Raw genomic sequence first — 10,086 nt, forward strand, 5'->3', positions numbered from 1 at the left:
TCCGCGTTTCCCGTTGGAAACAAGCAGCGGCCCCGGCTCCGCGGCGGGCCGGCGAAGTCGCCCCCAGGCGTTGGTGCTGGTTCCCGGGGGGTGGGGTGCCTTGTCCCTTTGAAGTCCGCTGTCGCGCGGGCAGTGGTGCCACACGCCGTCCATCGTGGCTGCTCCGGGTTGCAGATGTGTGTGTGGGAGTCCTCTGAGGTGAACCTGACGGTCTGAAAGGCAAAGCGAGGTATCTCCATCGCGTGGTATCCCAAAGTTTCACCGAGAAATTCAGCTCTAGCACTGATTTGCAGTTTATTTCCTCACCTGTCACCCAGATCTTTCCCTTGCAAAACAAGAAGCTGATAGAAATTGGGGGGGAGGTGCTGTATGCAAGAAATAGGCTCCCCGTGGTTCTGGAAGTTTGCGGGGGGAGCCACAGCAGGGCATGCCGCCCCCGCGCCCCCAGCTGAAGGACAGGGCCCTGCACACAAGATTGGGCCTGCACGCAGGGTTGGTTCGTGGGCCCATCCATCGTGTGGCCTAGGACCTGGCACACTGGGTTGGACCCAGCAGGTGGCCCTGGACCGGGTGCACCAGATCAGGCTTGGTTGGGCCATGGCTGGACCCATGCACTGCTTCAGATCCAGCGTGCTGCGTCTGAGCCGACCCGCAGCCCTGGACCCATTATGCCAGAGGGGGCCAGTGAGCAGGTCGGGTTGCAGGCCCTGTCCAGTGTGCAGGGCTGGCAGCCGGCTCAGGAGCACAGTCCTATTCTGCACAAATCCAAGGCTGCTGGGAGGCAACTCCCAGGAGCCCCCAGCTACTCCACCACTTGCCCCAACTCCCCAAATCCAGACCTTCAAGATCCACTGCATCCTGCCCCCTGTTCTGCAGGAGTCCAGGGGGATAGGCTCCCTAGTTGCTGGTATTGAGATACTTACTGAAGGTAAGAGCTTGTTTCTTCATGCTGCCTTTTCAAAATCAGGATGTGCATAGTATCTTGGGCCAAGTTATATGAGAGAAAGTACATTATTTTATGTGGTGTACTTGCTAGGTTGCATACTACTTGCTCCTATAAAATCACACAGCACATCTTGCAGCCACTTCCCTTTGAATTTGTGGTGAGATTTAACTGCAAATCGTTATCCCTGGTGAAACTGGGATGGCACTGCCAGCTTCTCCTTATAATTGTGCATTAAAGTCTGAAATGGAGGCGGTTTTGAGAGTCAAAATATCAGCTTCAATTATTTTATTTCACTTTCTTCCTTAGGTATTTGCATCTCTTGCTACAGGGCCCAGGCAAAATAATGCCACATTCTATGAAATACGTACCTATGATGTTAAGCCGGGAAAGATGAAAGAGTTTGTGGAAATGGTCGATAAATACATCCACCTTCGCGCCGCTCATTCAGAGCTGACAGGATTCTGGACTGTGGAGTTTGGGGCAATGAATAAAGCCATCCATATTTGGAAGTTTGGTATGAGTGGTGTTTCTTCATGCTGCCCTGGTTTTGTCAGCCCTGTACATTAGACAGATAAAGGAGAATGTTTCCAATGGATATCATTTCTGTTTTTCACTGTAAACAAACAAGTGATAGGAAAGACTAGCTCCTGTACAGTCTGCTGAGAGCAGATACTTGCAGAGTTCAGGTGAGGCACTTAAACATCTCTCTGTGTGTCAGTTTTACTGGGTGTATGCAAATGCAAGCCACACAGACTGTTTAATGTTCATTCTAGTTTAGGGAGGCAAGCTTCTTTGAGTAGATGTGATATCTTTTATTAGACCAACTGAGTAGTTGGGAAAAAGCTCTTTGCAAGTTTTCGCGCTCAGTCAGGCATAGGGAGTCTCTGCTGTTATGAGATCTCCAAGGAATGAAAGAAGCTAAACGTGTGACAGGATGTCAGTGAGAATGTAAATAGGTGGAAACTAGGAGAGACAATGAGGAACAAAATGCCAAAGATAAGTAAGGGAGACTCTACCATAGTTGAGTTCTCCAAGGTAGAAAAAGAGGCAGTCTGGAAAAAAAAAATCTAATATAGACACTCTAATTTGGGGGCAGATTATGTACCATGGATTTCAGTGGTAATTCTAACATTGATTTCAATAAAAGCACAATTGGGTCGTTAGTAACTTTAGTGCATTTTATATAGTTGTCCTCCTTTGGTCAGTCTTGGATGTAGATGCTCCTCCTGCCTCTCTTTGGATTTAATCCATATTTGTGTGCTTGGAGTCATTGCCCTACTGAACAGTATTCCAGGGCTAGCTGAATCTCCCATCCTGTAAATAGAAACAGATTCCATTTCACAGAATTTCTTGTTCTCTTTAATTATTTAAAAGGATTTTTTTTTAGGATACCCACTAAGAAATGTTCTGAGGGAAGCATAAGTAAAAAAAAAAATGTTAATTCCTGTCCAGTTCGTTCCCTAACCATGTTCAAATACGGCCTTGTATCATCCCGTATTTTTTTCCTTTGCACTCAATTTTTGTTTTATTTCCTTTTATTAGTTAAAATTTATTCATTGTATTTTCTGCTATTATCATACCAAGATATTATTATTTCTGATTCTTCATTTATGTGGGTTTCTTTCCTAAAATTCTTGAAAAATCTTTGCATAAACATATGTGCATGTTTTATGCAAGGTATTAAATGGAAAGGAGACTGTAGGATCATTATAGAGCCCTTCAGGTTGAGTAGAAGATTTAATTGGGTCATTTTATGGTTTTACTTTTTTAAAAACATAGGAAAGATTTAATTTTTAATATTTGATTACATTTCATATAACCAAGTGAAATGTACTTAAAGGTATTTATTTACCTTTATTTAAAGGTAAATAAAGAGGAAATAATAAAATGAAGAGACAGCAGCAAACTTCACAAAGGTTATATCACTGATCACTTTTTTTTTTCTTTTCCTTTTTTTGTTTCAGGAGCAATAGGTAGGGAAAACGTATGCACGTATATAAAACTCACTACTGGTTTTAAAGCTATTAGAAGTCATGGTAACTTAGAAACCATTGTAAATCTTGTTTTGAGTCTGATAAGAATCTTGCTTGGAAAATTGGTTTGACCTGACACTGTTCTAACACCGAGCGGCAGAAATATCTGCGTAATATGATTAAACTCCACCAAACTGGTTTTGACTTAGTAAGTCATTTTAAAGAAATGACCCCTATTTGAAATCTGACTCCTAAGCAGTTTTCCTCCTTCTAACCATTTTATTTAATTACATTTGGTATGACATGGAGGCTGAATGGAATCAAGACTTAATTTCTTTCCCTTTCTTACAGATAATTTTGCTCACAGAGCAGCTGTTCGGAAAGCCATAGCCAATGATAAAGAATGGCAAGAAAAATTCATCTCTCCTGTTCTGCCCTTCTTGGAAAAACAACACAATGAAATTGTCTACTTAGTTCCCTGGTGTGAGCTTGGGAAGCCTCCACAAGAAGGGGGTGAGCATTGCTGAAAGCTGCTGATGTTGATTCAATAATGAGAAATGGCTTAATGTTTAAACCAAGTGTTATATCATGTAAAAGCCCAGCAGAAAGCTTTATAGAGACTTCCTTCTACAAGAATGTAAATGAGGCAGACTATAGTATTGCTTCTTTTGCTAGGTGTGTTCACTTTCATATCTGAAGAAAGTCATGGAGCTAACCTAGAGTAGAGGGTTTCAGAGAAACTCATGACAAGAACTAATATGAGTGGAGGCCAATATCTTGCCCAATATGATAGGGAAGGAATTTGAAAATTGGATGGTTGGAGACAAACACTTGCCTGGGATGATTTGGACAGGGATGGCCTTACCTTGAATACGAGAGTTGGAATAGATGACCTCCTGAGGTCTCCTCCAGCCCTAGTTTTCCATGATTCTATGCAATTCTCTGTTCAGCTGAGATAGTTTGAACTACAGGGGGATGCTTAATTAACTTCCCATTGGTTTGTTTTTGTTTTTTTTTTAATTGTGACCCAAATCCCACAATCCTTTGAGATGTTGGATCCTACAACCTATTGGGACAATTTTTTGTTCAACAGCCAAAAATGCTTGGGACTTTCTGCACTAAGTCAGGGGTGTCAAAGCTACAGCCCATAGGGCCCTGTCATCCAGTCCTCGACCTGTGGGTCTCGGATCAACCTTTCGTCCTACGTGCAGACTTGTGCTTGCCCGTCCTATGTGCTGTGTGTGGTGCGTAGGGCTGGTCTGGCATGGGCTGTATGTAGTACGGGTCTGAAGCCGCAGCACGCAAGGTCAGTCTGGGGTGTGCACTGCATAAGACGCTTGGGGCCAGCCCAAGGCATGCTCTGCATACAGAACCTGTGCCAGACCAGCCTTGTATGCTGGATCGTGGGCCTGTCTGGATTGCGCTTGCAGACTAGCTGTGCATGCTGGATCCAGCTTACAGGGCTGGTATTGAATAGGTGCCATATGTAATACCCTGGACCAACCCCATGTGCTGCACAGGGCTTAGGTCAGCACATGCTGCACATGTTGCATGGGGCCAGTCCGGGGCATGCACTATATGTGGAACCTGCATTGGGCCTACCCTGCACACTGGATCTGGGCCAGTCCAGATTGGACCCACAAACAGGCCCTGCTTGCTGGATCCAGTGTGCGGGAGCGGTCCAGCACAGGTGCCACAGGCAGTGCATGTTCCAGACCAGCCCCATACACCATGTACAGTATGTGCCCTGGAACCTGCCATGTGCCATACACAGGGCTGGGGCTGGCATATGCCGCATGCAGTGTGTGGGGCCATGACTGGCACTGCATACGGCACATGCACCAGATCAGCCCTGCACACAGGATCCAATACATAGGGCTGGTCTAGGCTCAGTCTGGCCTACAGACCAGCTCTGCTCCCCTCATGTAGCCCATGGGGCCAGATGAATTTGACACCTTTGTTCTAAGTGAATTGTAGTAAATGTAGCTGTGACAAGAGCCCTCCAACTTGGAGAATCACAGTATTCATTTTGCATTTCTTTTTTGTATTTTTCTGCCAGGGGTATACGAGATGGTTACATTTCAGATGAAACCTGGTGGACCAGCTGTGTGGGGCCAGGCATTTAGAGCCGCTATCAGTGCTCACATCAGTACAGGCTACACTAAGCTGATCGGTGTTTTCCACACAGAATATGGGCTACTGAATACAGGTACAGCATTAGACAGCTTCCAATACAGACATGGGCACAGAGAGGCAAACGCTTTCCCTGTATTCTTACCTAATGTGGGGTGTCTGGTAGGGGGAGAATGTGGACTTGTATGTCCTTGTAGGGCACAGAGCTCATCTTACATAGGTCTGTTGTCAGCTACCCCTCACTACCACCCCTCTCAAAAATCGTTCTCACCTAAAGTAGCATGGCTCCGTGATCCAGGTAAGCAGTTGGAAAGTGTTGGTAAAATTATTTGAACTCCTATTTTTGTACAGCCACAGCTTTGGAGTTTGAATTTTGGATTTGGGGCCCGTTACGTGGCTTTAGCACATTTAGAACCACTTGGGTCTGTCTCTGACTATGCTTGTCCAGAGCCAACATCCAAGATACAGGTACTAAGCACTGAAATCATAGCAATAGGGAGTTCTTGTTACTGCACATGCACCTTGAACCAGGGTGCTATGGGGAATTGAAATGCAATATGCATGTCACAGAACTAAGACCTGACATTTTTAAAAAGATGTATTGTGCAAATAAGAATATAGCCAAAGCTTATTTCCAGATTGATAGAGCCCTCTCAAAAACTGTCAGTGGCCATATGCAGTGGATGCCTGGTCATTGTCTTTTTTTGTATGGTTCCAGAGCAAAGCTGTGTCCCTGAATTCAGTTTTACATGGTATCTAAAGACCTTAAAAACCTGGGTGCTGAGAGAGAGGTTTTCAAATGCAATGAAATGAGCTGGCAAAAAGTACGCAGAAGGATTGTCTACTAGTCTACTTGTCTCGTGAATTGCTGCAGGATTCCAGAACAATAGAGAGGGCCTTCAGGAATCAGTCTCTCATTCTTGTTTCCCTAGTTCACGTTATGTGGTGGAATGAGAATCCAGACAGCCGGGCAGCAGGAAGGCATTATGCGCATGAGGATGCCAGAGTGGTAGCAGCTGGTGAGTGAGGGCTGTTTTAGGCGTGTCTAAAGATAGTTTGTAGTACTGCCCACCTAGGATCTCTGTCTTGTTTTAACTAATTGTGTGTTTAATTTCAGTGCGGGAGAGTGTCAGATTCCTGGAGTCCCAGAGAAGTATGCTCCTGATTCCTTTGCCATGTTCACCATTGAAATAGCTTTTACCAACAGCTATAATGACAGAGAAATCCTGCAGAACAAAATGCTGTAAGAAAGCATTTCAACATTGATCTCTGTGCTAATGTAATCTGGGCAAATACTCTTCAGTTGACAGTATGTGGGCTAATCCCTCCCATTGTTAAATAGTAATTTTTTCTCTTCACTCATCTCTAGGCTGTCCAGGCTCCAATAAAAATTCAGCCTCTGCCCCACATGGCAGAAAACCTTTCTGCAAACTCTTCTTAGTGTCCACTAATCCTACAACTTGTATCCAAAGCTGCCCATTGTGCTACTGAAATTTTGACCCGAGGGCTGCAGCCATCTGCACAGCATGCTTTGCTGCGTCTTTCAATGACTAATTATGGGTCTAAGAAGCAGAAGTCCTAGGTGCCTTGCAACCCAGATTGCAGTCGAGACCATAAACCTTACTGGTGTGTCCGCTTGTATTCTTAAAAAACAGATTGCTATGATTATAGCTGAGAAGTCTTGCAGTAAAGTTGGTTAAGTGTTGTTTTACATTTATGTTTAAGCAGCGTTCACCCTTTTTACCCCTTGAAATACTGCTTTGCAGTCACTGTCTCTTTCCATTTGGGTCTAGTGAAATCTATTCAGGTCCTAGCCAATAATATATTTCATAGATCATGGAAACATTTGAATACTTATGCATAAATTGATTATGAATAAAATATTAGTGGTTCATGTATGCATCGAATCAAGGATGAGAGACATGCCTACATTTTTTCAAAAATAATTTGCTCCAGTGTAACACTTAAAAACCTAATACAATTGTATACACAGATTTTTAGTGTTTTCAAAGTATGTAACTTGCTAGTCTGGGACTCCCCTCAGTCTTCTTCAACCACAAGGTTATAAAATCTCTAATATGAATGCAGTATTCTGGAGGCTGTACATCTTGGCCGTAGGTAACCTTGATAGTTTTCAGCCAGCTAGTAACATGGCCCTTAAGTTATTGGAGGTGGTCAGTGACCATTCAGATTCAAGGAAAGCTGACAGAAGCATTTGTTTATATACCTTGACATGAAATATGGCTCTCTTGTGTGGTAGTGGATTTCCAGCTATAATTTGAATGTTGGGGTGATTTATTGTGTAGATGTCAAGCTTGGGAATGAAGCACTTTTAGATCCATTCAATAATTGGAAATAATATTATATCATGCAACACTGATCAGATGGAGACTTTCAGCTAAACCTTAAACTTTAGTGAAAACATAGATGAGAACTGGTAAAAGTCATTTCCTCCCTGTATACCTCAGCTTCTACATCTGGGGGGTGCAGGAACAAGGATGCTGTTATTTGCTTTGCTTTAAGTACTTTTGTGAGCTAGTGATGCAAGTACTAGGCCTTTTCATTGCTAGGGCTGTGCAAAGCTTCAGTCCCTGATTTGATTTGGTGGAGACATGGTCTGATTCAGTGGCCAAATCTCCGAATCTGAATTGAATCAGAGGACCCTTTAATTTATCTGAAGTGAATCGGAACTCTCCGAATCAATTCGGAGAGATTCGGAGAGTCAGACATAGAAAAAACATTTAAAGCGGCCTCTAAATACCTCTAGGTAGCAGGGGCTTGTGAGTGCTGTGATGCTGGGGCACATGGAGTGTCCCACAGAAGTGCGGGCGGCTCCCCAGCACACTCAGCAGCAGACCCGGAAGTGGGCCAGACGCCCCCCCACACCCCCCTGGCTTGGCAGTTAGTACCTCCTGGGTCAGGGGTGGTCCCCGGGGTCCCCCCTGCAGCCAATTGCTGAGCCATGGGGGCGCTGGGGGACCGAATTACTTCCAGTCCCCTTCTGGGTTCGCCACCAAGCACATGGAGGGCCACCCCGCAGTCCGGTGGGACGCTCCATGTGCCCTAGCATTGCAGCGTTCACAAGCCGTGCTGGTACCTCGAAGTATGTAGAAATAACATTTAAAGCTGTATCTACGATTCTCCAAATCGAATCGGGCACAGTGATCTGAATCAACTAATCGAATTGCTGTCCCTGATTTGGGCCGAATCCGAATTGGAATTGAATAGGGCCTGCTTCACGCACCCCTATTCATTGCTCACTTCAAATTATATTTATGGTTGAGTGTATGCTGTGTGGATGGAATCTGATTAAATTTCCCAACTACTATAGTTTGTATCTGTTTAAATATGTCTTCATTCTGTGGGCTACATAAAAGAAGAAATCTGCAGTGTTCTTAGGAGGATGGTAGATTTAAGTCCAGTCCCTGGAGGCATCTGTTTAATCAGGCTTTGAACTGGATCTGGGAACTGGATCCTACTGTTTGCTATATTAGCCTGCTAGTATCTATTCTTTACCTCTCTGACCCGAAACAAGCTAACTGGAAGGATTAAGTTTTAGTAAAGTAAGATGCCAAAATGGCATAGAGCTGTAATGAAACTTCCCTGCTTTCTTGCTTTAATTTGAGTGAAACTCTAAAATTTACATAAAGTCTGTAGGAAAGGAAGAATCAAAGTCTTTAGAGACTACATTTCAGATGTAAAATCTTCCTAGAAACACACTATTTATTGTAATTCGCACTCAAATGACCCTGGGATTGTTATATGCACATGGACTCTGTACAGGAATCCAGACTGCTTTTTAATTAAGAAGTTGAGAAATGAAAGGCAGAAAGAGGGAATTAGAAGCTCTGCTGATGTTTGATATTTAAAAACCCCTAGTCTCACCTTATTTCAGTGTGAAATGAAAAAAGAAAAAGCTATAAATTGGTTGCTCCTAGTGGGAGGTAGAGAATGAGAACTGTCAGATACTTTTAAACCAAATTTCCTATCAGCAATCAGACTTTTTATTATACTCATATCAGAGTATTTAAATTCAGGGAAGGAGACAAGACCCTGTGCTGATAACTGCTTGTTTTCCAAGTCCCTGTTATGGAGAGGCGCTCTTGAGCCTGTTGCATTGGGTCCAGTCTAGGCTCATGGATGCTGTCTGTACTGCCAAAGCAGCCAAGCACTGAAGCTGGGAGCTGCTGGAGAAGAACTTGAAGGTAAACCTTGGCACAGACCTTGCATGTTTGCTTGGGACAGATGAGATGACTGGCTCTGGATGCAGGAAAAGCAGTGGACATATACCTTCACTTTAGGAAGACTTTTGATATGGTCTCCCACAGCATTTTCACAAGCAAGCTAAGGAAGTGCGGGTTGTTTGAATGGACTGTAACAGGTGGAGAGAAAACTAGCTGGAGAGTAGTAATCAATGGTTCGATGTCTAGTTGGCAGCCGATATCAAGTGGAGCACCCTAGGGGTCTGTCTTGGGGCTGGTTTTGTTCAGTATCTTCATCAGCAACCTGGAAGATGGGATGCAGTGCACCCTCAGCAAATTTGCAGATGACACCAAATTGGGGTGAGTAACAGATAGGCTGGAGGGTATGTCTACACATGCATTAAATCTGGGAGCAGAGTAAATGCTCCTGGGCAGGCATCCACATATGCAGGGAAGCAGGAGGAGATTTGCTGCTAATGGCAACAAACTGCTCCTGCTTCCTAGGGCCCTTCAATGGACTCCTGCTGCTGGCGTGGGGCGGGGTGGTCATTAGGCTCCTCCTGGGTGCAAGCCCATAGGTTGGTAGGGAGCACTGGGCCAAAAGACAGCTGGCTTTTCTCCTTTAAAGGAGAAAGACATGGGAAACAGGTTTCCAGCCTGCAGGGGACTGGGGAGAGTGGGAGGATCAGATGGGCATGCGCACACATGCACATGGCAGCCAGGCAGCCTAGAGAGCAGGTCCCACAGGTAAGTTTCATAGTTTCATAGTTTTAGGGTCGGAAGGGACCTGGGCAGATCATCTAGTCCGCCCCCCTGCCATGGCAGGAAAGAG

The 10,086-nt window shown here is 44.6% G+C and overlaps 1 protein-coding gene across 2 annotated transcripts; it reads left to right on the plus strand.

Moving 5' to 3' along the window:
• The first annotated feature begins 6 nt into the window (after positions 1-6).
• On the plus strand, positions 7-6,950 carry LOC102369434 (protein NipSnap homolog 3A). 2 transcript variants are annotated; one of them, XM_025202566.1, is made up of 7 exons: positions 7-229; positions 1,253-1,460; positions 3,271-3,432; positions 4,979-5,128; positions 5,985-6,071; positions 6,170-6,295; positions 6,422-6,950. In XM_025202566.1, exons 2-6 carry the CDS (start codon positions 1,337-1,339, stop codon positions 6,244-6,246), a joined length of 600 nt encoding a protein of 199 aa, XP_025058351.1. In that variant the 5' UTR covers positions 7-229; positions 1,253-1,336; the 3' UTR covers positions 6,247-6,295; positions 6,422-6,950. The 2 variants fall into 2 exon arrangements, with proteins under 2 accessions (XP_025058351.1, XP_014375058.1); XM_014519572.2 differs by having other exon boundaries at positions 6,170-6,950.
• Positions 6,951-10,086: the final 3,136 nt, after the last annotated feature.

This window comes from Alligator sinensis, unplaced genomic scaffold (genome assembly GCF_000455745.1).
Source record: "Alligator sinensis unplaced genomic scaffold, ASM45574v1 scaffold560_1, whole genome shotgun sequence".
Taxonomy (NCBI): domain Eukaryota; kingdom Metazoa; phylum Chordata; order Crocodylia; family Alligatoridae; genus Alligator; species Alligator sinensis.

Bases quoted from the DNA above. Each gene is read 5' to 3' on its own strand.
- LOC102369434 (XM_014519572.2), top strand. From the start codon at position 1,337: ATGAAAGAGTTTGTGGAAATGGTCGATAAATACATCCACCTTCGCGCC. The intron at 1,461-3,270 runs GTATGAGTGGTG...CCTTTCTTACAG, and splicing joins CATCCATATTTGGAAGTTTG to ATAATTTTGCTCACAGAGCA. The intron at 6,072-6,169 runs GTGAGTGAGGGC...GTTTAATTTCAG, and splicing joins TGCCAGAGTGGTAGCAGCTG to TGCGGGAGAGTGTCAGATTC.